The sequence below is a fragment of the Prenolepis imparis genome, unplaced genomic scaffold (assembly GCF_030444845.1).
Source record: "Prenolepis imparis isolate NDT839.2.m4 unplaced genomic scaffold, iyPreImpa1.0 SCAF_2, whole genome shotgun sequence".
NCBI classification, from domain to species: Eukaryota; Metazoa; Arthropoda; class Insecta; order Hymenoptera; family Formicidae; genus Prenolepis; species Prenolepis imparis.
In genome coordinates, this window is record NW_028141160.1 from 181,236 (window position 1) to 194,146 (window position 12,911).

The 12,911-nt window shown below is 25.2% G+C and overlaps 3 protein-coding genes across 4 annotated transcripts; 1 reads left to right on the plus strand and 2 right to left on the minus strand.

The window, feature by feature from the left end:
• Window positions 1-934: 934 nt before the first annotated feature.
• On the minus strand, window positions 935-6,353 carry LOC145948995 (H2.0-like homeobox protein). 2 transcript variants are annotated; one of them, XM_083058642.1, is made up of 5 exons: window positions 6,120-6,353; window positions 5,813-6,025; window positions 4,572-4,775; window positions 1,449-1,633; window positions 935-1,284 (listed from the first exon to the last, which is right to left on the minus strand). In XM_083058642.1, exons 2-5 carry the CDS (start codon window positions 5,913-5,915, stop codon window positions 1,105-1,107), a joined length of 672 nt encoding a protein of 223 aa, XP_082914768.1. In that variant the 5' UTR covers window positions 5,916-6,025; window positions 6,120-6,353; the 3' UTR covers window positions 935-1,104. The 2 variants fall into 2 exon arrangements, with proteins under 2 accessions (XP_082914768.1, XP_082914767.1); XM_083058641.1 differs by having other exon boundaries at window positions 5,813-6,353.
• Window positions 6,354-7,729: 1,376 nt separating this feature from the next.
• LOC145933184 (uncharacterized) lies at window positions 7,730-9,700 on the minus strand. The gene is made up of 4 exons (XM_083032727.1): window positions 9,643-9,700; window positions 8,632-8,801; window positions 8,248-8,531; window positions 7,730-7,867 (listed from the first exon to the last, which is right to left on the minus strand). The coding sequence occupies exons 2-4, from the start codon at window positions 8,786-8,788 to the stop codon at window positions 7,730-7,732; spliced, it is 579 nt and encodes a 192-aa protein (XP_082888853.1). The 5' UTR covers window positions 8,789-8,801; window positions 9,643-9,700.
• Window positions 9,701-9,886: 186 nt separating this feature from the next.
• Window positions 9,887-12,276, plus strand: LOC145949083 (uncharacterized). Its single transcript, XM_083058794.1, has 4 exons — window positions 9,887-10,200; window positions 10,953-11,209; window positions 11,333-11,443; window positions 11,767-12,276. The coding sequence occupies exons 1-4, from the start codon at window positions 10,122-10,124 to the stop codon at window positions 12,028-12,030; spliced, it is 711 nt and encodes a 236-aa protein (XP_082914920.1). The 5' UTR covers window positions 9,887-10,121; the 3' UTR covers window positions 12,031-12,276.
• Window positions 12,277-12,911: the final 635 nt, after the last annotated feature.

The window sequence follows — 12,911 nt, forward strand, 5'->3', positions numbered from 1 at the left end:
AAATATACAGCTTAGAAATACTAAAATAATTGTGAAATATTATCGCATATATAATGACAACCGAACCATAATAAATCTTTACGTCGATAAAGGAAGAAATAACAAAATCGTTGCCGCGGAAGTATATCGACAAAAAAAAAAAAAAGAAAATCATATCGACTATAAATTCATTCTCTACATTAATTTATATACGGTTGTTTTACAATTTTGGAGATTTAATTTATACTATGTGTAATACTTTGAATTTGACATATGTCAAATTATTTATTTTTAATAATTTTTATAAATGCTATTGACATGTGTCAAATTTAATGTCGTCCGTAGAGATGTCAATGATGCAAAGAAAATGAAAAAAAGAAACGAATAAATATGATATTTGATTGGCTGTACATAGACAATATGCATATACATAGGTGTCATATGCATAGAAATTTTGTTCTTATGGATTTTTTCATGCATATGTTTATGCTTATGTTTATGCTATATTATGTAAAGCAATATGACGACTTTATGTTCGATGCTCATTGGTTCAGACAGTCTTATGTTATGCATATGCATCTATGTCAATTTGTGTGCGATGGCCTTCAGTCAGTGAAAATATAATGAAAATAGCAATAAGAGCTAATGCAGTGATTAGGATGCACTTAATTTTTTTTTATGAGCTGGCTCTTATTATTTTTTTATCGATTATTTTCATCAAAGCCTTTATAATTATAAAGTATTAACAAAATTGATAGCAAACCATTAATACGACAAGTCTATTATATTGTAAATTATTTTTATACATATAAAAATATTTCTTTTAATAAAAACTTTCTTTATTACATCATAATATATAACTCACTTATTTATTTATTAGATGTTCGTAAAATTGAACTTTAAAAGTCGTATATTATCCTTTTCCTTTAAAAGAATACGCAATTATTGCACACATTATTGACACACTGTAACATTGCTTACACATATTTTAATATACATTATATAATGTTGTTATTACAATAATAATTCTTCTAATACTCAAACTTTTTTGATAAATTTTTAAATGTATTACTAAAAAATTATTATTTATATACATATATATATATATATATATATATATATGTTTTATAAATCTACATCAATTTCTACGTCATCTTCGTTTTGTTGCGTCGCATCATTAGCGTTAGGTTTAATTAATTTTTGCGAAAAATCTTTTTGCGTGGAATCTGGACCAGCCAATGCAGCGTTCTCACTTTCCCTTGTATGCCGCCATTTCATCCGACGATTTTGAAACCAAACTTTGACCTAATAGCGTAAAAGCAAGCTTTATTAATTAAAATAAATAAGTAACTATTTCTATTATTGATACTTTCCTTATATGCTATTTTTTTTAACTAATATAATAAATGCTATTAACGAGATTTTGATTTTCTTACACTATAAAAACTTTATTTTATAAATAATATAACCTGTGCATCTGTTAAGCCTAAAGTCGCTGCCAATTGTCGTCTGTCTGGTTTTGTGATGTACTTTTGTAACGAAAATCTCCTTTCCAAGCCTTTCCGTTGTAATGAGCTAAACACAGCTCTGGACCAGGATCTTTTTCTTCGTGTATTTGTTTCGGAACAATTCATCGTTGAAGATGGTATAGGTGCTGGAAAATGAATGTGTGAATTAACTGAATTTATCTAACAAAATAAATTTTATTTGTCGTTCTGTATTATAATCATAAATATAATAAGTGTAGCATTCTGATAAAAAAATGATCGAGAAAGAAAAAACTTCACGCAGCTTTTAGCAGCATATGTAACTTTTTTTACATTCTCTTATTTAGAATTGAATTAAAAAGATATTAATACGCAAATACGCACAAAAATCCATGAAAAACATTTCTTATTAATTATAACCGTTTAAAATTAAGATAAGATAAAATTCAGGATTTTAATTTTTTTAACTATACATTTGTGTGTGATAATGTTTAAAACTTTATCTTAATTAAATTAAATATCTTTACTCTATTATAAATATAAATAAAAAAATTTTTTTAAGTAGAGAATTCTTTATAATATAAAATATTGTTTACAAATATTATTTATTAAAGTATTTATTAAAATATTTATCACAAATATTAACTATTTATTAATTATAATATATTTGTTACAAATATATACCAAAATTTTTACAAAACTTTATAAAAGAAAGAATTTTATAAATCAGGTTTGAAGCGTTTGTTATGAGAGATAAATATGTTACTTTTGGCTCTATGGATATCAGTTTCTACAGATCTCACAATCAGTCCAAAGAAGCCTCCAAGATGGGATACTTCGGACTGATTTACAGCCGCATGAAAGTATACAACATCTGTACGTATTTAAACAGTGTGATGCTCCCACTCAGCCAAATCTTCGTACAGATACCTCTAACATCACAGTTATTTTGAGATTTCCATGTTAATCTTTGAGCGTATATATTTCTAATTCATGAATTCCGCTACATTTTATTGGTTCACATTATATAAAGAATTAATATAATTATTTAAATTAGTATGTTGATATAAAAATGCTGAAAAAAAGTAATAAAAGAATATATTATGTCTCAAAAATGATCTTATTAATCACACAATAAATTAATAATAATTCAAATATTTAATTTATATATATTATACATTTATATTTATTATATAATATTTTAATAGTATTCATTACGTTGAAAGCAAATAAAGTAACGGGCTTAAATGTGCATCAACATATATTTTTCTTTTATTATTATTACCTCTTTCTATTTCATTTATTTTTATATTTTATTTTATATAGAATTTTATAACATGTTACACTAATAATAATAATAATAATAAAATAGTTTATAAGAAGAAAAAAAAAGAGCACATGTCTGTTGAATTTTATAATAACCTACTGAGAAAATGCATTGAAACCGCCGTTTATACCATACGTGTAAACGCTCGGTGGCACTTAAGATGTCGTTTAAACACAGACAGGAAACACGAGAATACACTGACACGTAAATATTTTGCTCTACTTGCTCCTGGATATCAGAGGGACAAAATAATGTGTCCATATGGTAACATTTGTCAATGACGTAATCTGTGACTCTCGGTCAGACCCTCTTAAAAGTAATCTATACTGAATCTGTACGAAGGTTAATCAGACTCGCGTTTAAATTTAGTTAATAAATCGTTAATTAATTACATTACGAATAAAATTTTAATGTATCCATACAACTTTCTCATTCAAAGTAAAGTCTATCTTTTTAATGGAATCCTTTTATAAAATATATTGTTTTATATTTTTATTTATATTATTAAGATATTATTAAGAATTACATTCAAAACTATATTACATTTACATATTATATTTTTATACGTAATTATATATATGAAATATGTCGATATTACCGGATGTATATCTCTTTTTATTGCAATATTTTTAAAATTTGGAATTAATTTTTCTTCTATAAAAATATTAAAACATTTATTTATAATTCTCAACTTGTTGATAGTTCCCTTAATCAACAAAAAATAAATTTTATAAAGTAAGCTTCCAAAAACAAAATCATATACTCAATTTTATCAAGAATTTATTTCTCATTTTCTCTCTTAATAAAATTTTAATTCAAAATATATAAAATTACAATACTATATAAAAATCACAAAAATGCAATAAAATAAAGCTTGATAGTTTTGACAAAAAAATTATCTCCAATATAAATGTGTATAATTGCGGACATATCTAGCAAGCAAATCAAGTTCTTTTAACATATTGTATACGCATCGATCATTTTAAACATACGGATCACTATAAAGAAATTATCACAGCAAGTCTGTGATTTTTTGTTAAGTTTGAAGTACTAAGAGACACAAAAATTTTAGTCGATAAAATTTTTTTAGTCACCTTGCGTAATTTTTTCGAAATTTAAATAAAAAAGAGAAAACTCGCGAATTTTATCGTTATTTTCACCTATTTGTGAAAAAGTTCACGAGTTAAAAAAAAATTCGGCCACTATATCATACTATAGAGTAAAGATTCAGCTTTAAGAATTCAGTTTTAAAATTACTGTATGATAATTTTTAACAGAATTATGAACGATCAAAGTGAAAATAACCATTTTCTCTTCAATTCTCGATAACTTGATAAGGAAAAATCGAAATTTAAATTTTAAAAAACAATTTTGCAGGGAAAGCTTCAGGCTTTATGAAAAAATCAAAAAATGTTTTCAAATCTTTTTGTGCATGCGACACGTCTACAAAGTGAGAAGAAAATTTTTCATTTGGTCAAGTTTGTCATTTTCTGTATATAAAAAATACCAAAATTGAAGAAAGTGAAAAACAGCTGTGACCTTTCGAAAGTAAAGATTTTAAGCTTTGAAACCCTTTTTTAAAATTTAAATTCTCATTATTTGAAACAAAGTTACAGCTATTTAAAATTTGCCTATTTTTTAGACAATTTTTTTTATCCCTTAATTATTGTGCGGAGTGTATGTGGTTGTCTTTTGAAAATTTTGAAAAAATTATGCAATATTATATATATATATATATATATATATATATATAATATATATAACTTATTATAACTCACTTCTCAATACAGGACGTAATGATGCCGGCCGATATAAAGGTCCTAACTGCATTATTCCAGTAGGCGTAGATGTGATGCCCTCAGATAATGATGAATGGACATGCGGGAATGACATGCAAGCTCTGATACTTTTGCATTGGCCGCAACTTTCAATACAAGCGCAACACATTGGCGGAAGTTGTATCGCAAGTGGCTTAAGAATATCTATCAACGTAGCAGTTTCGAAGAATTAAAAGAAACTCCTCTTTGAATAAGAGATGTGCAATATAAAACGCATATAAAATATATTATTATAGTGTATAAATATATATATATAATATATTACACATATTAATACATTATTACATACACATTTATATGTATTATAATATATGTATGTAATAATATATGTGTGACATAATGTAATATACAGAGCGTTCTAAATAAGTACGAAATTTTAGATGATTCTTTGTCGAAAATAAAAAGGATTTTTTTATATAAATATATACTCCTATAAAAATCCCTCCCTGAGGAGTTACACTTCTTCAAAGAGGAAGGTGAAAATTAGATTTTTATTTTTTCTTGAAAACTTTTGATTTTACGAAAAAAAAATAAAAGAAATAAAAAAGTTTCTAAAGGAATCAAGCTTTCTAACGTATATTTTTAGATGATCACATTCCGGTCAAAAAGTTCTAATAAAAAATTGAATAGGGGTTGTCAGTTTTATCCCTTTATAACGATACGAGAACATTCTAGAAATATTAATAAATATCTTTTAACTAGAGGAAAATATCCACCAAATTTTATTTAATTTTTAACTTGTCCAAAATTTGAGAATTTAAAAACCTAATTTTCATCTCTCCCTTTGGAGGAGTACATATGTTTATATATGAAAAACCTCTTAATTTTCGACAAAGAATCATTTCCTAAAGTTTTTCGCACTTATTTAGAGAAACAAAAGTATGTATATGTATGTACGTGTAGTTATGTTGTACAATAAAAATACGTTAAGATTACAATTAAGATTTTTGTTTGACAGAGAATATATAAAATAGATTCTTAATTAAAGAAATATATAAACCGGTTATTATATTGAAGTTATTCAAAATAGATAGTTTTGGTCATAAATTAATAAAAACTGTATTCGAAAACAAGATTCTACTTAATTAGATAAATAAACTATATGAAAAAGCAAGATTCTATTTAATTATATAATCTACAAATTATACATGTAAGTTCTAAATGTGTCAATCAACTTTTACCTGTTTTCTTTGTGCGAATTTCATTCGATAATATCCGGTCCATGCCAAACTTTAATTGTTTGGAATTAGAGTTATTCACAAGGTGAGTACTAATGCCAATCATTTTCTTCTTTATGAATTCGTTGAAAATGCAAATGGCACTATCAATTATTTATTGCGCTCACGTCACAAATCAAAGGTATGCGTTACTATTTTACATAGTAAGTTGCATCTCTATACACAATACATATATTGCTACTACTATATAATAATTATTACAAAAATTAATATAAAATATATTTTAACAATATTTATAAATAACTATTACTTCTTCATTGTTCACTTAAACTCTTCACTCAACTGTTCACTCCTTGTGATACTATTATTATGTGCAATTATATTAAGTACAACTTTGATAGAAAAAATATGATTATTTAAACATGTGTAATTCATAAATTACTCCATTAACAAGGAATTATCACTTTCGGAAAAAAATATTCGAGAGAATTGCAGAACAGCATAAAAGAGAATGAATATAGAGAGACTGTGCCACGTTAAGAGGAGATTTCTGGTCGAAAAAAAATCACCGCGCTTCCACAGTTGTGTTTTAACTGGATTAACTGGATTGGTCCACGAAAATATTGGTAGGCGGGACTCTGAAAGAAGATTGGTCCGACCAAATGATGCGTCGGAGTCGGTCGAATACAAGTTACAAACTAATATTCTTCGCGTCGCGAGAAATACTCGTTGAGAAGCTAAAGAGTCAATAATACATTTCTAATAGTATAATGATTCGGTTTAAAATTTACATTAATTAGCTGATTTTTTATTCTACAAATAAGCTCTTCAATTTCTTTCTGACATTTCTTTATTTTTTCAGACATTTGAATAATATCTTACAGATATAGTATAGAAATATTATAAGATTTTCAAAAATTCGAATAAAAAAATATTTAATATTATTGCATTGGGAAATTTTCGAGCATCAATATGCATGTATACACATATATATGTATACATAATTAAGCTTATATAATTATTAAATATGTCTAATATTGTTTATTTAAAACCACGGCTAATTAAATTAGGCTAATTGAAATATTCGGCTAAATAAAAAATAAAAATCTTAAAATGTAGATTAATTAAATGTCTAAAAAAATATATAAAATGTTATAATTTATAGTCACCTCATAATCGCTACTTTCGAATACACGAGAATGACACGTAATCAGAAATGGATTGGATTTCGAAGAGCTTGTTATAAATAATCATTACATATGTATATCGATGTGGAACAATGACATAAAGATGTATGTGTGTGGTCGATGATATCTCTGGAAGAGCCATATGGTTATTTTTGCGTGTAGAGGTTTGCGAAGTACACAGTCACTTAGGTGTTTATTTGAAGAGCCATGTTTGAAGCTGCCTTTCTACCCACACGCTAAGAATATTCTTCGAGATATGTACACATCGCGGTCCTCTATTCGATTTTATTAGGTTTTAAGATTTTCGAGGGTTTGTCAGATTTGTGCGATAAGCACTCTTCGAATTCAGTAAATCGATTGGAGCAAATAATTCTTATGTTTTAGACTGCGAAGTATTTTGGGTAGAAAAAATTCTTTTGAAAATTAATTATAAAATACTTACTCAATTTGATATAACATTCAATTGCGATGTGCTTTATGTACATATATATTATGTATATGTTGGTTTAATCCATAAAATAAATAATTACAATTTATTGAATAATTAAAAATAATATTTTATTAAGTTAAAAATTAACATTTTTTATACAAATTTGTCTTTTTTTTTTTATATATATATATTTGCTATTATTGGTTTGCACTATATTAGATTAGTTATATTTTTGCTAATGTAATAAATATGTTTGAATCATAAATCTTCTTAAAATAAAACATTTTTATATATAGCTCGTAATCAATTGTATAAAGCATAACTTCTCGAGAGCATAATCATTCCTTCATAAAGTTTGTCAGTTTCGAAATTATTCTCCATTGGATCAAATATTAAAATGTTACGCTTGGGACGATTTAATTTTTGTAGATTTTGCAGATTCTAGAAAAAATAATTAGTAATTTATATACGACCGATTGATTATATTTATCAAGAATCTATTTGTATTTTTATAATTATATTATAAGTCCAGATTTCATAAACTACATCAACAGTAAACTGAAAAAGATCTTTTATAAGAAAACTTCTTAGAAAATAGATACATAATTATATTAATTTTAAATATATACAAAAAATATATATATTATATTTAAATATGTATAATAATATATTTAATATAATAATACTTTTAATATATTTAATATATAATAATTATATATATTTTATATATTTTATATATATTATATATATAAAATTAATGTATTTTATGTATATTTAATATATTTAATATATGTATAATATTTTATACAGATGAGTCTTACCGAAAATATGACGACATTCCCGTTTGTATTATTGGTCATATTGCGACGAATTGCTGTTATTATAAGTGTAAGGAGGTAACCGCCAAATGCGAGAAACGAAAGCGCAGTTACTGCTAGCTGAAAAATCTTTGAAATCTTCGAGTCCTTGCCCTTTTCATCATAATGCTCATATCGCCGCGTAGGTTTCTTGTCACTTCTTTTCAATGGCAAAGCCATTGGCATTGTTACCGATGATCTTCTACTAGATACATCTTCGCGCGCATTTTCAATTTCATCAGTATTATCTGCAAATAATGTAAAAAGAATAATAAGTAATAATATAAAAAAGTAATTTTGCTAATATTAAATTGTAAATTATTTAACAAAAAATGTATAATAGATTACCATATCCCGCATTTTCAAGGGAAGATTTTATTTGGATCAGTTTATCCAGTGGCAATTCGCTTAAACTGCGAACCTCATCCAGATATAAAAGTGATCGTTCCCCGGATGCCATTTTTAAAATGCAAGATGCATAAAATATTAGCAAACTGCAATACATAGCTCAAAATATTCTGAAATTTTATAGATAAGATAAAAGTTATATATCGCATGTATTCCAGAACTGATACAAGCGAGAAGAGAATGATGAGATACTATGAGTATATTATAAGATAAATCAAAAAATGTACAACTTAAAAAAGTTATTTTTCGTGCAAAAAAAGGCTAAAAATGTAAAATAAAATTTTATATTATATATATTTTGTTTTCGAGAAAATTGACTTTGAAAACTTGAAATTAAAAAAATGCTTCTTTAAACTTAACTATCTTCTAATCTTGGATTATAAATATTCGAATTTGCCTCAACAGTGACAATTGCACCGAAAAATACAATATTGAAGAAATAATTTTAGTTTATTTTTTTTTATAAAATACATATATAAATCTCTTCTTTCTCTTGTTTCTCTCTCTCTCGCTCGCTCTCTCTCTCTCTCTCTCTCTCTCTCTCTCTCTCTCTCTCTCTCTCTCTCTCTCTCTCTCTCTCTCTCTCTCTCTCTCTCTCTCTCTCTCTCTCTCTCTCTTTTTCTTTTTTTTTGTAATTTTTTTTTTTTTAGTAATTTAAATTATTTTAAATTGTTTTTGTGATTAAATAGAATGTTAGATTACATAGAATAATTGTAAGATAGATTGTTAGATTGCCATATTTATGTATCAATAGTCGCTGTCAAGACAATATATGTATATGATATAAAGTTATTAGAGATCATTCAATCTCGAAAAAGAGAAATAAATATATCATTAATTTTCCGAATTTTTAGGTAATTCTTTTCAAAAACAATGTCTTGCATAATAAAATTTTATTTTACATTTCTAGTTTACTTTTTTATGAAAAAAATATTACATTTTTCGACTTACCTTGTATTTATTAACTTCTATTTGTTTGGTTTCTATTGTATTCTCTAATGTAACTTGCTAAAAAATAAAAATATTTATTATTATATATACGTTTCTTTTAAATATCCCAACTTTTGACAACAAATTTTAAGTAACTTCTGCTTAATTAAACACTTTTTTCGAACAGATTCTATAATTAGGATGATGATAACGAAGCAAACTTGAACTGTTTCTTCTAGTATACTTTCGTCACCTTAGCCAGCTTTTCTACTGATGACTTTTAATAGGAGTGTGACTAAATAATGCCGCGAAAGATGCCGTTTTCTCGCGCTTGGGTAGCAAAGCAAGAAGAGGGACAATCACAGGCGACTCAATTTGAGCTCCGTCGTAGACGCAGCGGAATAGAAATAAACGCATAATTAACGCGAAACACCCGTTATGGTCTGCTTTCAGCAAGAGATCCTGGATACAGTCTCAGTCAGATAGTAAGAATCAACGAAATGTCCAGCATTTCATGTCTCCTCTTTTGCCTTATTTGGATAACTATATTTGATAATGTGCAGCTCGCAAAAACCGAAGGTGAGAGATTATTCTTTTTTCGAAAAATTAATCTGTAATAATTATAGAAATTGTTGTGATATGTTTTGTTATTTATATATAAATATTCATTGTCTATTATATATATAAATATAAATTGTGTCATCAAATTTGTTCCCAATTATAATTATAATTAAATAATATGAAATAAATTTTAATAAAAAGAAATATATTACACATACACACATGTTGCAACAATGGTTTAATATTGATATATTAAAAATAAATAATAAGATAAGAATAATAAAACGAATAGTAAAACGATAAGAGAGAAATACAAGATAAATTTCACATGTTTTTTATGCTCTAATTTAGAAAACAAATAATCCATGCAAAAAGATTTTACAAAATATTAGAAAATTAACACTTTTATACAAATAGAGCGAGTATTTATTTTATTAATAATTAATATCAATAATTTATTAAGAAAATATTTTATAAATTATCTTAGAAAGTCGACATTAAAAATAAATTATATATTTAATGAAATGTATATTTAAAAATTTTAGAAAAATTTTAGAAAATTATCAAATGTAATTATAATTATCGAAATATTTCAAAAATTTATATTTTTATACAAATATAGAAAAACGTATTTAATTTATTAATAGTGAGTATTAATAATTTATTACAAAAATATCTTACAAATTATCTTAGAAAGTTGATATTAAAAGTAAATTGTATTTTTAATAAAAATTATTTATGAAAACAATTATTGTATGTTTTAATTTTAGATGTTCTGGATAAGATAAAAACAGGATTGCAATACGCAAGTAACTATCTAGAAACGGCTAAGGACATTGCCGATTTAGTATCCAAGAGTTTAGGTCACAAACAAAAGCAGAAGCGAGGTGACGATGAAAATAATGATGCGAAACAGCCAACGTTTGGTCCTTCAAATCTCGTTTCCGCATTCTTTCAGCTCATTGGACTTGATTCGCAAAAAGTTGCAGCAATCGCGGTCAACAGTGTCATATTTCTTGCACAGATGGTATAAATATTGTATATTTAACTATTCCCAATACTTAATATTTATATCATGCAATATTATGTAGTACCATTATTTTTCATATTTACATCAAATTCAGCATGTTTCTCTTATTTCTTTTGACAGATAAGTTCGCTCTTTGGATTAAAATCACAAGAAAATATTGCCAAAAATATAGATGATGAAGTACTGGCTTGGGATCCTTTGAAATTCACTTTAGAAAATAAAAATGAGAAAGTAAGTTGTGGTAAACATAATTTTAAACTTCAAACCTAATTTTGATTTTGATTTAGTTAAATAATGATTAGAAAGATTGGATTTAGTTTATTCACATATTTATCGATTTCTAATCAATTTTTCTATCAAACCTAAGATTTGTATAATTTTAAACAAATCTTAAATATAAAAATTTTATCAAATATATTTATAATTCATATTGCACATGTAATCTGATTATAATTTCATATTTAAATCTAAAATTAATCTAAAATTAAAATACGTTTATATAATATGAAAGAATGCATTACAATTCCAACACATTTTTTAATTCTGTTCGATAGATTCAAAATTTGATTGATCAAGCGAGAAATCCGAATCTACCAAATCAGCTGATAGCAAGAATAGCTGCTCCTGATTCTGCCTGTATTAGATTACTGATATGCAAATCATCTCCGGTCATAAGAGCGGCGCAAAATTCTCTTAATAATAAATCGCAGGATCATATGCATCGATTAATCACGTGGCTACCATCTAAAGAGGAATTTGAAACAAACAGCGACGAATGCGAAAATAATCATATCGATTGTAATTTATTTCCGTCGTAATAACAATTATCGTTTTCTGGAAAAAATAAAATTGTTTTCGTCAAGAAATTCAAAAATTCCTGCGATAAGCTCGAAGAAATAATTCCAGTATTATTTTTTGATTCCAGAATAAAAGAAAAGTTTTTACTTTTTCCCTTTATATACATATTACATATATATATATATATATATAACATATAATATATAACATATATTAAAATGTTCAAAAAATTAATAATATTCTTATACTTTTATTTTATAAAAAAAATAAAAAATCATTCGCCGAAAATTATTCATATAATTAAAATATACAATAAATAATTATAATGTTAATATATATATATATATATATATATATATATATATAATAATGTAATATATGTATATATAAGGTGTCCCAAAACTGTCGAATATGCTTTTAATAATTAAATTAGTCCCTATTCCAATTTTGAAGACGATTTCTCCCGAGAGAAAATATCAAGGTCAATAATTTCTGAATTATAAACAATAGAAAAAGAAGAGTTTTTTGTAAATTAAATTTTAAAAAGTTAAATAATTAACAAAACTACATTTTTAGTTAATTTCAGGTGTAGCTTATTTTAATAGAATTTTAATTTTAATTTTAATTACACAAATATATGCAAAACTAGAAACTTGTCAAAAATATGATGACTCTTCCCAACATTTTTATTGAGGAAAAATCATCTTTAAATTGACCTGAGAATTTGTAATTAAAGTGACATTTAATTTATATATATATATATATATATACATATATGTATATAATAATATAGAAATAACAAAAAGTAGTAAATATATTACATAATATAATTATTCTATATAGAGATTTTTCTATTCATATTGCTTTATCATTTTTTACGTATTAAATGTTTAGACTTCAC

Bases quoted from the DNA above. Each gene is read 5' to 3' on its own strand.
- LOC145948995 (XM_083058642.1), bottom strand. From the start codon at position 5,915: ATGATTGGCATTAGTACTCACCTTGTGAATAACTCTAATTCCAAACAA. The intron at 4,776-5,812 runs GTAAAAGTTGAT...CTACGTTGATAG, and splicing joins AATTCGCACAAAGAAAACAG to ATATTCTTAAGCCACTTGCG. The intron at 1,634-4,571 runs GTGAGTTATAAT...TTCATTTTCCAG, and splicing joins ATTACGTCCTGTATTGAGAA to CACCTATACCATCTTCAACG.
- LOC145949083 (XM_083058794.1), top strand. From the start codon at position 10,122: ATGTCCAGCATTTCATGTCTCCTCTTTTGCCTTATTTGGATAACTATA. The intron at 10,201-10,952 runs GTGAGAGATTAT...TTTTAATTTTAG, and splicing joins GCAGCTCGCAAAAACCGAAG to ATGTTCTGGATAAGATAAAA. The intron at 11,444-11,766 runs GTAAGTTGTGGT...TCTGTTCGATAG, and splicing joins TAGAAAATAAAAATGAGAAA to ATTCAAAATTTGATTGATCA.
- LOC145933184 (XM_083032727.1), bottom strand. From the start codon at position 8,788: ATGTATTGCAGTTTGCTAATATTTTATGCATCTTGCATTTTAAAAATG. The intron at 8,532-8,631 runs GTAATCTATTAT...CATTATTTGCAG, and splicing joins CCTTGAAAATGCGGGATATG to ATAATACTGATGAAATTGAA. The intron at 7,868-8,247 runs GTAAGACTCATC...TATTTTTTCTAG, and splicing joins GGAATGTCGTCATATTTTCG to AATCTGCAAAATCTACAAAA.